This window comes from Geospiza fortis, unplaced genomic scaffold (genome assembly GCF_000277835.1).
Source record: "Geospiza fortis unplaced genomic scaffold, GeoFor_1.0 scaffold162, whole genome shotgun sequence".
In the NCBI taxonomy this organism is placed as follows: domain Eukaryota; kingdom Metazoa; phylum Chordata; class Aves; order Passeriformes; family Thraupidae; genus Geospiza; species Geospiza fortis.
Window position 1 is genome coordinate 9,122,223 of NW_005054316.1, and position 14,441 is coordinate 9,136,663.

At 39.1% G+C, this 14,441-nt stretch overlaps 1 protein-coding gene across 1 annotated transcript in view; it reads right to left on the reverse strand.

Annotated features, from left to right (window-relative positions):
* ESR1 (estrogen receptor 1) overlaps positions 1–14,441 on the reverse strand; it is a 101,158-nt gene that overhangs the window by 68,098 nt on the left and 18,619 nt on the right. The window contains exon 2 of the mRNA XM_005420121.2: positions 357–547. Coding sequence (XP_005420178.1) covers positions 357–547 — 191 coding nt within the window. The remainder of the gene's footprint in view (positions 1–356; positions 548–14,441) is intronic.

The window sequence follows — 14,441 nt, forward strand, 5'->3', positions numbered from 1 at the left end:
TGGACAAGAGGAGAGATATGCATAGCCTGAAAGAGTGATCATCTTGATCCAATATGGACTTTTGAACTGAATTTCTCACTATCACCATGGTCAGATATACCTAAAGTAAGGATGATATAGAAAAGCTTTGCTTCTCCTCATTAATGTTGGACTAAGTAACAACATATTTTATACCTGCTAGAAGCATTCACCAAGTACAGAGCTAAAAGTATGTGGGAGAACACAACAACTGCTAATGAAAACCCAAGAAATGTCATTGTCCCAGACTCGGGCTGGAATCTCAAGTACTTTCAGTTTCCTCAAGATGGAATATAAAGAGTAAAGAGTAAAGGTGATTCACTTGAGCAGGTTATTACCTTGAATGCTCCTTTTGAAAAAGGCCTTGCAGCCCTCGCAGGACCAGACCCCATAGTGGTACCCCGAGGCGTAGTCGTTGCAGACGGCGCAGTACCGCGTCTCCTTGGTGGACTCCATGGCCAGGCTCCCCTTCTCGTTGCTGCTGGACATCCTCTCCCGGATGCTGTGGCGCCTGTTATCGGAGCTCGGCCTGTCGATAGCATTAAAAAAAAAAAAGGAAAACAAGCATAGTTCTTTCAGGGAGGTCAAGCTTCATCCTCTGCTTCAGGTTGTAAAAAGAAGTCTTGCTTGATTGAAAACAACTGATAGACAAAAATAAAAGGGACATTTTCTACTGCTCTCTCTCCTAGTTGGAAAGTTGTAGAATTAGTGAGACACAGGGGAATTTCTTATAAATCCACCTGAAGTTATTGGGCATTTTACCTTGAAAAATAAAAAAAGACATTTGATAAATTAACCAAATTTTCAGCAACACAAAGAAATACCAAAGAAACAGCACTATTTTGTGTACCTGCTCCTGTCCAAAGGTTTCAGCATAACTGTAATATCACAGTTAGGTTGAGAATCTGAGTCAAAAATAACTTATGACTGCACCTGAATTAGTTTAATTATTAACTTAAATTATTATATTATATAAACCTAAATTATTAACCAAACTGTTTTCAAGTGTTATTGTCCAATTAGAGATGCAAGCCTTCCTTAACTTGTCAAGATCTAACACTGCATAAAAAAGTGCCTTTTCTCATTACAATACCACTTTCATAAAAATTAAGCTGTTTCAGCACGACAAAAAACAAGCCTATTAAAAAAACAAGCATATAAAAAATTGTTGCCAAAGAACTTTTGTTCCAGTGACACAGACACTACTGGACATGTACTAGACATGCACATGGCCAGCATGTGCAGGATGCTGTGCAGGTGAAAACCAAACAGCTCTATCTGTAAATGGCAAGGAATTCACATGCACTGAAGCTGGTAAGAGGTTATAATGGGTAGTTGCTGTGGGTGCGGTGCACAAGGCTGAGAGGATGTGAAATTGCCAAGGGAGCCACCAGTGAACTCTGGGACTGCCCCTGGAAGGCAAACGGTTCTTTGCAAAACATGCTTTCCAGTAAGAGTCTGTGCTAAAAATTGTCCAGGAGACAAATACCATCGGGTGTGACAGCACCAGACAAGCTAAAGCATGAAGAATCCTTCTGTTTACAGTAATTATACACTTACATGCATGCTTTAATTGCTGGTCAGTAAATAGGGGGCTTTTATCTCCCCAGAGTCTCAATATTTTCTCAAATAAACATATCCTGGTTTTGAGCCTAGGAGACTTTTCAGATTTCTTCCTACATACCTAATTTACTTTATTCCTTTCTTGAGAGCGGCAAAACTTGCTATGCTTTGATGAACCGAGACATCTGGCACCAACCACACCTTCCTGCTCCAAACCTGTACTCCCCAGCAGCTTTCTGATTTCTTTTGGTATGCTGTAATATCTCATCCAGCCTAAGTTCCCTGACATCTCCTGCTGCAGTACTTCTCAACTGCTTTCTACCAGCCAAAGGCACCTGGACACTCTCACATGTGCTCTCAGCCATCCCCTCAAGACTTTATATATAAATATAATTTCTGTCCCCAAATATTATATTAATTCAAAACTTTTCTATGAAAATATATCAGTTATTAGAGGAACATGAGGCCTTACCAAGTTAGCAGAAACTGCTAGCGGCATAATTCAGGAAAACTGTATTTTTTAAACCCAATGTTCTTTGCCAAGACTTATACATCAGCTAATTTTGAACATTTACTTAAATAACCTTTTCCTTTTGCTTGGAACTTGTGCAGAAGTGAAGAATTGTAAAGGGTGAAGGGCTGACATGACACATCTCTGGTTTTTTAGTGAGACAGGAAAATTGGAGAATGTCACAGTTGACAATATGATTCTATGAAACTAGGCAGAGGGAAAAGTCCTTGAATATTTTAGATGTTAACATGTAAAAAATTAAAAACTTCAAATGTACCAAAATTAATACAGTATCATTAATCAATCATTATGGATACAACACATACATTGTACACATAACTACCTTTTACATTTTCCAGCCCAACAAACCTAGCTAATATTTTTATTCTTCTCAAGGTCTTGAACCTTCCTTTGTCCCAGTGCCTCATTTAATTTACTTCCTTTTTTTCTCTACTAAGTACTGATCAAAGCTGTTGTTTCTTATCTTCTCCACTCCATTCTCATCTGTCTGCAGCTTTTTCACCCCTGTCAGTTACAAGTTTAAATAAACCATGTTGTGGCTTCTTTAAAATACATACTCTTAGGTGCACATAACCACAAGAATGTTTCAAGCATTTGAAGTAATACAGCAAGTAATAATATCTAATAACTGTCAATATAATTTTAAGAGCCATAGATTAATCCATTTGGTATACATGATGACTTGATAGATACTAATAATTTTTGACCAATTTTTTAAAACTATGCAAATGTGCATGTTATAGAAGATAAGGTTCCCAGAATTATTTTCATATCAATAAGAAGTACAAAAAAAATCAAAACTTTGCACTTTAAAAAACAGTATGAGAAAAAAAATTGAAGTTTCAAAACAATTACATATTTTTGCAGGTGTGTAGCAGTTTTCCAATATTACACACTTACTAAAGTAATCCTAGTTTCCCAGTTGGATACAAAAGAAAACCCTTTCATAGGTAAAACCAAAATGAAGAAATACCAACAAGTATCAGTCATCACTGATCTATCAGTCCAGTTAAATTAAATTTTCATCTTTTCTGAATATCCATCCTTTTTCAGATCAAGCCTAGGTTCACAAATACATTTTATTGAAGTTATACTTGAGAAAGATTAAAAATTACTCAAAAAATACCTCAGACAGACAAACAAAAAAAAGAGTTTTTTCTAATGTAGAATGAATTTTAAAAAATCATAAAATATGTGCACTCCAAAGAAAATAAGCTACAGGAAAACACCAAGAAGGAAGACGCGGTAAAGACAGATATCTTTCCATGCTTGTGTGGAGTCTGTCCCACAGGTCCTGTCCATCCTCAGTCACACAAGGCCTCTGTTCCAGAGGAAGGTTGCAGGCAGAAGCAGTGACAGAGCTGGTTCCCTGCTTGTTCCCAGGGCTCGTGGTCCCAGGGATCATAGGGAAGGCAGTGCTGCTGCCCACGCTTGCCTGCAGTGCCCACGTGTGTCAAACCTAACTTGGGCCTCCATCACCTCCCTGCACACAAACCTGCAACATGGAGAGAGCACTATGAATCTCTGAACACAGACTTTCACAAAGCAAAAGGAATCTAAAGATGACCTTGCTGCTTCCCACCCTCAGAATCAGTTCCACTCCAGTGGCATTTGAGCAAGGTTTTGCAAACTGGCCCTGCAGAGTCATCATGTTCAGGCTTTGGTGAGCCACAGTGGGAAGCACACTAAGATACCCCTAGCCCCATATTCCCCAAAAAAAACCATTCTTTCCATTTATATACAGTAGAAATAAAAGCTGGTAATAAATTAAGTCAAGTAATTATTAGAGGAGGTGAGGAGAAAAACTTTTTGTGAAAAGAGGATCTCAGTAATGGAGATTGCTAAATCAAAATAACGTATCAGATTTCATCCAGAAACCAGCTGCTGATTAGTGTACATCACAAACCACTGATGCTGTGTTCTGACAAAAAAAAAAACATAATAGCCCACTCTTCATCAAGTCTTCAGTTAGGTTTCAAGGGCTGGTCTTCTGGAGAACATAGTACAACAACTTAACCCAGCTTAATGACTTTGGCAAGATCATCATTCCCAAAATATACGAGCAGAACCTTTTCTGTAATTCCCTTTGTAACCTATGCAAACAACAAAAAAATAAAAGACCAAAAGATCTTGCCAACTATGTTTACCAAAAAAACCCCACAAATCACAAAGAAAGAAATCTCCAGATAAAGCCCTCTCTCCAAGGCCTGCACAAAACCAGAACAGATTAGAAATCGAAAAAACCCAGAATTTACTGCGCATTTCCAAATGTAATAACACAGCAGAGATAAAATGGAAAGTGTTTGGAACCCACAGAGCAGAACAAACTTGTCTCCCACACTCCCTTTCCTGTTCCACACTTTGATGAGTGTGTAAGGAAACAACACACCTCTGCTTTATACATTCAGTCATCATCTGCAGCTCCAAATCAGAAAGAGATTATTAAACTTATATTAACTGCAAAAGTAAAAAGGAAGTGTGCATGACACAATTACAGTTTTAAAATGTAAACTCAAGTTTTTTACACCAGGAGAACCTGACTGGCAGGCAGAATGAATTTAGGATAGTCCAAAGCACACAATCCACACAACAGTGAGGTTAAGCCAAATTTATTCAGAACCCCAGCTTTACCTGACAAAAGAGGTTTTGTAGTCAGAGGACTTAAGGGGGAAATTATATAAATAGTTTAAAAAGACACCTTGAGAAATTCTAATTTTCTGGATTTATTTTCAAACACAAAACTTTAATCTGCTTACCAGAATGGATGAAATTTCCCAGGGTAAAGTGCCTCAAAACTAATGGTTATTTCAAAAGCAGTCAAGGTCTAGTACAAATGCTTTTCCACACATTGGACTTATAATGAAACCAATCTACCATTCCATATGAAATTAATCTGCTGTTATAATGTGAACTTCTGTATGGGGAAAAATACATATGAAACACTATTTGAACATATCTAAGTGCTTGAAAACACAAGGCACCTCAAGGAGAAGTACTGCAATAGGATTGAGCAAGTATATAAATAAATAGAGAAAATTGACAAATACATTAAGGGCCTCAAAACTGTACTCTCAAAATTTAACCCAAATGAATCTGAAAAAAAATAACGTGCCATGCAAATGAAAGCATTGGCTTAAAAAAAATCTAACAATATCTAGGGTTGCAATTAAGCTACGTACAACCTCACAAGAGAGAGAATGTCTTACATGAAGTTGTATCTCAAATGGATAGGATCACAGGATATTTTAGGTCAGATGGAAATTTGGGACATGACCACATGCCAAGCCAGCATTGGCACAAGAGAGGCTACAGCCATGAAGGTGGGCTCCAGCAATGGGAGCAGAAACTGGCATCACTCCTTGCCTGATACTCCACTGGTGATGAAGATCAGCAAGGGCTCAACCAGAGACCTCACCGTCGATGATTCCTGATCCATGGCTCTGAGCACATGCAACACACACTACTAAATTCTTTTCCTCCCAAAACAGCATGGTTTTGTTTATGACACCAGAGGAGAACTCTTGCATAGCTCCTGACCCATGCTCTGGGAGAGGCTACTTAACCTGGCCAAACCCTGCCTGGCAGCATGAAGCTATTCAGCAGTGAGAGCCATCATGCTGATCTTTGCACCATGCCCTGACCTTGTCTAGGTAACTAAAATATATGCAGGAGTTTCTTGCCCCATTATCCTCATTTTATTCCCTGATGATCAGCAATGTCTCTGGTGCAGCACCAAAACCAAGAGTATTAAGCATTTCCCTTAGAAAATTATAATGTTCCTTCCAGCTTAGTGTCTCACTAAACTTGACATTCAAGCTGACCAACAGCTTCTGTATGGGATAAACTGTGAAAGTTTGGCACTCCTGGGTGAAAAGAAGCTGTAGGATGAGGAAGAGCTGCCTTTAATTTATACTTCTAAGTGGAATGCATGGCTAGCTCCTTCTCATCCCTTTCCCACAGCCCTGACAGCTACGTGTGCCTTCACAAGTCTTTCTGTCAAGGGAAATACAAACTGTAACCAGCAGAGCTGCACAGCAGCTCCTTTGACACCCAGACAAGACAGAACAGACCATCCTGACAGAGAAATGCTCCTCTGGTAACATTAATTTCATGACTTTTGCTCATATCTTGTCTTCTCCTTTGGGGTAAACACAGAGGACACCTCAACAGAACTAATTGCATAGAAAACCCCAAGTTGATGCAGTGAATGGATGAGGTGAAGAAATATTGGCATAAAAGAATGAGGAGAGGTAATATGAAGAACTACTTTAAATATAGCAGAAGATATATATGAAGGTCAAAAAAAAATAATGGCAAGGAAACCAACTGAAAACTGACTGGCCTCATTGCAGAAAAAAAAATATAACTGACAAAAGAGAAATGTAAGAAAAATAAACTCAAATAAAGTTATATGAAAGTTGAATAATAAAATAATCTTTAAAAGCTGGCAGTATTTCACAGTGTATCAGGAAATGTATTTAGTAGTCAGAAGATACTGAAATATTTTCTTTAGAACTAAAATAAAATGAAATTTGATTTGGCAACTTAAATTTCAAAATGTATTTAAAATATCTTGGTATTGACCAAGAAACAATACTGTTGAGGACAAGCTCTGGCAACATGAAAACAAAAGCTTATCTTCTTGGGTCATCAAAACTTCTTATTTGATGTGAAATTAAACATTTCCTTTGGCATTAGTTTTATCATCTTCCTTCATTCTTAACCCTGGTTAATTTTAAAATGAGTGATTGAAATGCTACATTTTGATATGCCAAAACTAAACTACTCCATGTGTGCATCAAAACGTCCTCTAGAACTGTCTAGTAAAGTCAGTATAAATTTGCACATTCTTACAGCCTCTTAAAGCTTCATTTTTGACAAATGCAATTTTATTCTCAGGTCTGTCACAAATTTGCAGACTGCATTAAAGTCTAGAGAGATGTGCTTATGCACTGTCAATGAGTGGTCCACAACATCTCCAGATCTCCAGCCATATTTCCTGAAGGTTCTACTGATGAGAGGGCAAAGAAGCCCAGACTACTTGTTCATATGTCAAATACCTGAATTTGGATGTTTTCAATACTTCCCTCTCCCATACTTTCAGTCCTTGGATTCGTTTTCCATGGCTTATGCATGTCAGCTAATAATTTTGCAGCAGATTCCTTTGACAACATAGAGGTTTGCCCAGCTTTCTGAAAAATGTTGACGTTTTTCTTAGGAATAGCAGGGGAGTGAGGGATGGGAAAGAGCTCCATCTATTTGCCAGTTCTATGGGTCCAAAATTTAAATCCATACCAAAAAAAATCTTTCAAATAAATAATGAGAAATTGTCTCTCTTTCATTTTGAGTCTCAGTGCTGTCAGAATCTAAACTACAGCTCACTTACAGGGTCATTTTCATTATTCTTAAGTAAAGAAGGGTGGCGTGGCTGTATTTTATGGAATAGCCCAAAAATGAAATAGTTTTGAAGCAATAGCAAATTTCTGGGTTTTTTTCCTCATGCAGAGAAGTTTATTAATTTCTTTCTGTACATAAGGTGAATGCAGAAACACCCACACATATTCTTTATATCAGTATACCTTAAGAAAAGATTAAGATTTTAAACACAGAGTGGTTGAACTGCATCTTGCAAATGCTGCTCAAACCTTCATTTATCTGTCCTGTGTATATGCATGTTATCTTTAATTACGTGACCATACTTTTCAAAGGGCAACAGGCTCATCAGTGCACCAAATAAAAAAGAATGCATTAAATGAGCAACTACTCTGTCTGTGAGGCTTTTTTTCCATGACTGCTCAGTGTCTGGTGCCTTACTATCAGCACATTGTCCAAATTGAGAATTAATTTCCTCCCAGCATTTCCATGCCACTATAGCAATTTAGCAGCAGGCAGGTCCTAATGAATGTATTTTTCCAGTACTCTTCTGAGTCAAAAGGATAAAAAGTGAGACTGAGAGAGATTAAGGTCAAAAGTATATACTGAGTTATGGGCAACCTGAGTTTTTAAGTACTCACCATTAAATAGGTTTTGAATGCTCAGAGTGCTACTTTTCTTGTCTGCAATTGCAAGAGCAAATGTTCAACACTTACATGAATCAGACTGTAGGACTTACATTTTGCACAAAGAAAATTACAATACAACACCAGAGTGCTTGTGAAGAGTTAGATTTAAATGATTTCTGAACTTAACAGAAGCATTCGTGGCAGAATTAGACAGAAATTCCGTTCTTCAGGCCAGAAAATCAGCGGCTTCCACATAATAATTTTTGCCTCTTTCCTTTTTTAGTTATCAGCCTTTGGGAAAAATGAGTAGAGAATTTATAGCGACATATTCCACTATAGAAGAATGACCCATTCCACAAATGATCCTTTTCATATATTGGAACAGCAGCCCGCTTATAATTCCCTTATAAACCTGGCAAATATTATAATAATAATCACAAAGGGACCAAATAAGATTTACACAGGTCACCTTATCTTGGGCTTAATAAAATTACGAGTTTGCAAATAATAGCTTTTTGGCATGTAGCTTCTCACCTTCTAAAGAGGACATCCAGAAAAACAAAAATGTTACCTTTCTGCCTCACAGAGTCACAGGCAGCAGAGCAGGGCCATGCTGGGGAACCCCTCCCTTGTGTTGATGCAGCATGGCATGACAGATCACTCATTCAGCAGCAGAGGAAGGATATCAGTGACACCCACTAACTGCTGTATGTAGTGACACTACTAGTCCTTTCTTCTACTCCTTTTTAGTAGAAGTAAAAGCTCTTAGACAAACAGAGGCTGCTGCCACTGCTGCTGGTGGGAACTTCTGCCCTGTCCTCCTGCAGATGTTCTTTGTCTACTGCTCTCATTTGGCCCATCCAGCCCCACTGGTCCCATTCTTACACCCGCCTTCACCTTTGGGCTTTCCCTTCCAGCATCATCTCCCCATCTGGAAAGGACAAACTTTCCTCTCCTCTGGTGCCTGGCCTGACTCTGCCTGGCTACTTCGCTCATGCCCAGATTCCCTGCCGTCATTTCATCCAAAGCTCTCCTCTCTCTCTCTATCTCTCACTATTGATTTTCTTCATGTCTTGGGCAGGATGGCTCCACTCTTCTGCCTCCCTCTGCACCCCAGCAACCCAGTCTACCATGATTATTTAGCTTCTGTAATATTTATATATAATCCTTTTTTTTTTCCTGTGACCTGACCCAGCAGTTGCACAAGCACATACTGAGATTTGTAACTAAAGAAGATTTGAGGGACCTTAGTATTGCCATCTCTTGACAACATATAACTCATTAATCATAAAAGGATGTAACTATATATTTTTTGCCAAGGCTGAATTTAAAATTTTTGCAATCCTGTGATGAGCAGCTCTTTATAAGCGCTATCAACTATCAACAAGACAAACGATGAAGTTTTTCAAATCAGTCCTGCTAGAATTAAAAAAATACATCTTAAAAAAAACACAAATATTTCTTTGTAATACCTGTAAAGCTATGAAATGTCATTGAAGTATAGAGCCTCACCTTATATGATTTGTAATTATGTCTTTTCTCCCTGGAGTGGAACTGCTTCTCTTAGAAGACAAGCCATCAAAGTAACCACTCCCCATTGCCTGAGGTTTGGTGTGCCAGGACATTTTGCCCATGGGATAAAATGAAGGCCAGAAATACATCTTAGAAGAACCAATTAAGAGATGCCATGCAAGCCATAACATGTGATAAATGCCATACTATTTTATGCCAGAATTTAACTTCTGAAATAAGAGAAAATATTATTCTCTGATTAATATCTTGAAGACTACTTAAATCACCACAGAAATCTAGTTTCTGCAAAGAAAAAGCTCAGACAAGAAAATTTCTCTCCTTCAATTTTCCAGTCAAAAATATTTACAGTGGGATTTCCATTTTGCAGAAATATTGATATTTTTTAAAGATTTGACAGAAATATATTCAAGCACCAAAACCTTTCTTTTCATGCAATGCACATTTACAAAGAAAAAAACACGTATATAATTAGCACAAAGAATAAAAGACACATCCATAGGCACTATTCTGCCTTGTTAAGCAGGGGAAGAAATTGCTGAGATCTTTACCCACAGCCAAACTACCCTGCAGTCCTCATGTGACATAAGTAACATCAGCAAGCCCACAGAAATTTTATAGTCTGCATTCATTATATAGTAGCATCCAGTAAAGCACAAACAGAGCATCACTTAAAAGACTGTATATCTAGACCTGCCCCACAGGAACTTGTTTTAACTTGCCTTTACAATATTTCCAATTATTAAGCCTCTCTCTGTGAACTGTTTGCTGCTTCACTACCTCATGGCCAGCCCAAGTCCTCTGCAGGAAACAAAGCTTTTTTTCCCTCAGCTATTTCCAGTTAGCCTGGAGAACAATTCAGATGCTTCTCTCTTGGTACACATTTTCCCTTCCCTTTCCTGCTACTCTGCCTTCATCCTTTCTTTCCTAATTCTCTTGCTCTCATATGGACTTCTCTTGCCTAAGTGAGCATAAAAATCTGAAACGTGCCTTGCCGGTCTCTCTTAAAACAGCATATTGACCTGTTCATGTGTTGTTTCTGTTCACAGAATAAAATTTGCCTTTTCTGCAAAAGATTACTCTGTTGACTTGTATTACACTTCTGACCTTCTCTTTCATTTAGACTATTTCTTATTCTAATGTTCTTTTCTCTGCTTAGTAATTCTACAGTTATGCTACTTGTTCATTACTTTTCTCCGTCCCAAAGGGCAGATACTGCAGTGATCCCTAGAATTTGAGAAATATTTAATGTTTCAGATTCTGTTGTGGTAAACAGCACTAGAAAAATATTCTCTTTCATACTTACATTTCAAGTGACCCATTTAGAGACCTCTGCTACCTATAACAACTGGCAGATAACTTTCAGTTATTTAAAAATTAATGGTAGTGTCTGATCTGTGGAGTAAAATCTCTGCAAATTATTGGGTTTGCGTATCTTTTGAATCCCTGCTCATTGGAGGATCCCTCTAGTCTTTAAGGAAAAACACCAGTGGGAAAAAATTTTGATCCAATTCCCTAGAATATAAAATAATGACTGGTCAAATTGCTTAGGGTTTTTCTGCCCATTTCTACCTCCTGCCAAGAGCAGCTTTGCCTGGGCACGATCTGTCCCTGACACCATCTCTCAGTCCCAGACTGTGCTGCGTGAAGAGTCATATAATCTGAGGAACCTCATTCTGTTTTCTTAAAGCATACCAAATTTGATGAAAAAGCTGCTGACAAAGTGTCCCAGGGCGCTGCATAAGATATGATTTTCTGGCAGCAACAGCAAGTTGCTGTGTGGCTCTGTGGCTCTGGAGACAGGAGCAACAGGGCCCGGAGTGTGGCAATCAGCTGTGCCCACAAATGTGCCAAAGTGGAGGGCTCCTCAGGCAAACACTCTGGAAGCGTGCATTAACGGTATCTCACTTGAGTGTAAACAATCTGAAGAATAAAAGGTTTGAAAAGCTGAAAGCATTAACAAACCGAAAGGCCAGCTTTAGCTAACAATCTCATGTACATCCTGTACAGTTTTCACACTTTTAGAAATTTCTTGTCATCCTTGTCTCTATCAAAGATAATTCTATCCCTCAAAGACTCAGCTAGAAATTGCATCCCTGCATTTCTTATAAGGGTCTTAGAATTATAATATGTTTTTCGTGAACAGGCCGACGTTTATCCTTTCATAACATACCCAGAATAAGTATTTTCTCCAGGTTTCACTCTAGTAGGCCTTTTCCAAAATTATCCAGTATCCTTTTCCAAAATTAAACCAGGCCACGTTTTTTTTTCTTTTTTAATGCTCAGATAAACTAGCACAATCCAACCACCTGAAAACAAAAGGTTAAGTGCACTCAATAGATTCGAAAAAGGTATTTCAGGAAGTGCTGTCAGATTCTTACACTTACCTCCAAACTATTTCAAAGGTAAGTGCCAGCAAAAACAGGAATCAGTCATAAATCTTTTTTTCCTGTGCCTTTATAGGACTTCTAAGTGCTCATGTGATCCTTTTATTTTTGAGCAAGCACTCTTTCAAAGTATTTAAGATGCACACAATGTTTAATCAATTATCCAAAGGTTCATTAAATTCCTTGGAAAATCTTTCAATGACCAACATTAAACAAGACATTTTTAAGAAAAATATTTGAAATATTTAAATTTTCTCATTTACATCACGCTCAAAAAATTGTTAACTAGGAATGGTGATTACAAAATGCAACATTATAATTTAGATAGCATTGTTTCAAAAATTCTAACCAAAACAAATCTAATATTTCAAATTACATTTCTTTAGAATTAAATCTTAAGGTGTACTTTAAGGGGCAGACTGCATTTCAAAATGAACTTTTGAAACAAAACACTAGTACAGCCATGTGTGGTCACAACAAAGAAATCTGAGGGCTCTAGGCCACAGGAAAAATAAACCTTTGTGAAATAAAAGACTACTTAAAGTAGTGCTTTGAAGTTCATCAAAGTGCATGCAGACCTCTTGAACCAGCTAGAGAAGAGACAAAAACATCTTCCCAAAGAGATTAGCACCAGGCCATCTCCAAGAAACTATGTACTGGCTGCTTGCAAGAATACAGGAAAAAAAAAAAAAAGACTAGGCAGGGGTGCCAAACCCAAAAACATGATGGACAGCAGAGAAGGAAAGAGGCACTTGGGAAAATCTGACACCTGCTTGTAAAAATGCTTGAGTACTTATCCCAGCAAATGAGGTTTATCTGAAGTTTCTTATTTTTGTCCCAAAACAGTAATCCCCAGGAACAGAGCCTCTGCAGTCCCTTGGATTAACAGTGCACACTTCAGAAGCCAGTGAAAGAAAAAACAAGTTCTTGAACATACAGACCCATTTGTGCTTAAGCCAATTTCATCAAACTAAACTAATAAATACACACATTTAGGGTAAACTTTTTTGGGAAGATTATTTTGGAGTAATTGAAAAAGCCCTGAAGGACAACACAGTCATTGGTCACAAACAGCATGACTTCATGAGAGGAAAGTCCTGCTTTTCAACCTTAATCTCCTTTTATGACAAGGTAACACACCCAGCTGATCAAGGGAAGCCAGCTGATATAATCTTTTCAGATTTTAGTAAAGCTTTAGATACTGTTTCTCACAGTGTCCTTCTGGACACAGTGTCCAGCTCATGGCTGGATAAACTCATAGTGAGATGGGTAAGCAACTGGCTCATGGGTTGGGCACAGGGGGTTATAGTGTATGGGGCGACACCAGACTGGTGACCTGTCACTGGTGGGGTTACACAGGGCTCCTGCAGAGAGACCTGAACAAATCAGAGGGCTGTGCAATCACCAGCCTTAGGAAGTTCAACTAGAGGAAGTGCTGGATTCTGCACTTGGGATGGGACAACCCTGTATGTACAGACAGACTGGGAGTGAGATGCTGGAGAGCAGTGCCATGGAAAGGGACCTGGGGGTCCTGGTCAGTGGCAAGTTGAACATGAATCAGCAGTGCCCGGGCAGCCAGGGGAGCCAACCCTGTCCTGAGGGGCATCAGGCACAGCATGGCCAGCCAGGCAAGGGAGGGGATTGTCCTGCTCTGCTCTGGGCTGGGGCAGCCTCATGTCCAGTGCTGGGGGCAGTTCTGGGTGCCACAATATAAGCAGGATATAAAGCTATTAGGATCCAAAGCAGGGTGACCAAGATGGTGAAGGGCTTTGAGGAGAAGCCGTATGAGGAGTGGCTGATGTCACTTGGGTTTGTTCAGCCTGGAGAAGAGGAGACTGAGGGGAGACCTCATTGCAGTCACAGCTTCCTCATGAGGGGAAGAGAAGGGGCAGACACTGATCTCTTCTATATGATAGCCAATGACAGGACCCGAGGGAATGGCCTGAACTTGTTTCAGGGTTTAGTTTAGATTTTAGGAAAATACTCTTGACCCAGAGGATAGATGAGCACTGGAACAGGCTCCCCTGGGAAGTGGTCACACCACCAAGCCTGAGAGAGTTCAAGAAGTGTTTGGACAATGCTCTCAGGCTCATGGTGTGACTCTTGGGGCTGTCCTGTGCAGGGCCAGGAATTCGATGATCCTTGTGGGCTCCTTCCAAGCAAGGATGCTCTATTACTCTATGATTCAGCTGGTACATGTACAAGGAATATGCATCCCAGATATTTAAATGACTTGAAAGTCAAATGCTTTAAAGTGTAACAAGGATAACTGATGGGAAAAAAGCCCATGGCCAATCAAAAGACAGATGAAAAACGTCTAACAGAAGGCAAACAAACAGCCAATCTGAAAGTACCTCATACTGAGCAGTCACTGCATACAAGGACTGCATTTCCCCTGCAGGGATGAGC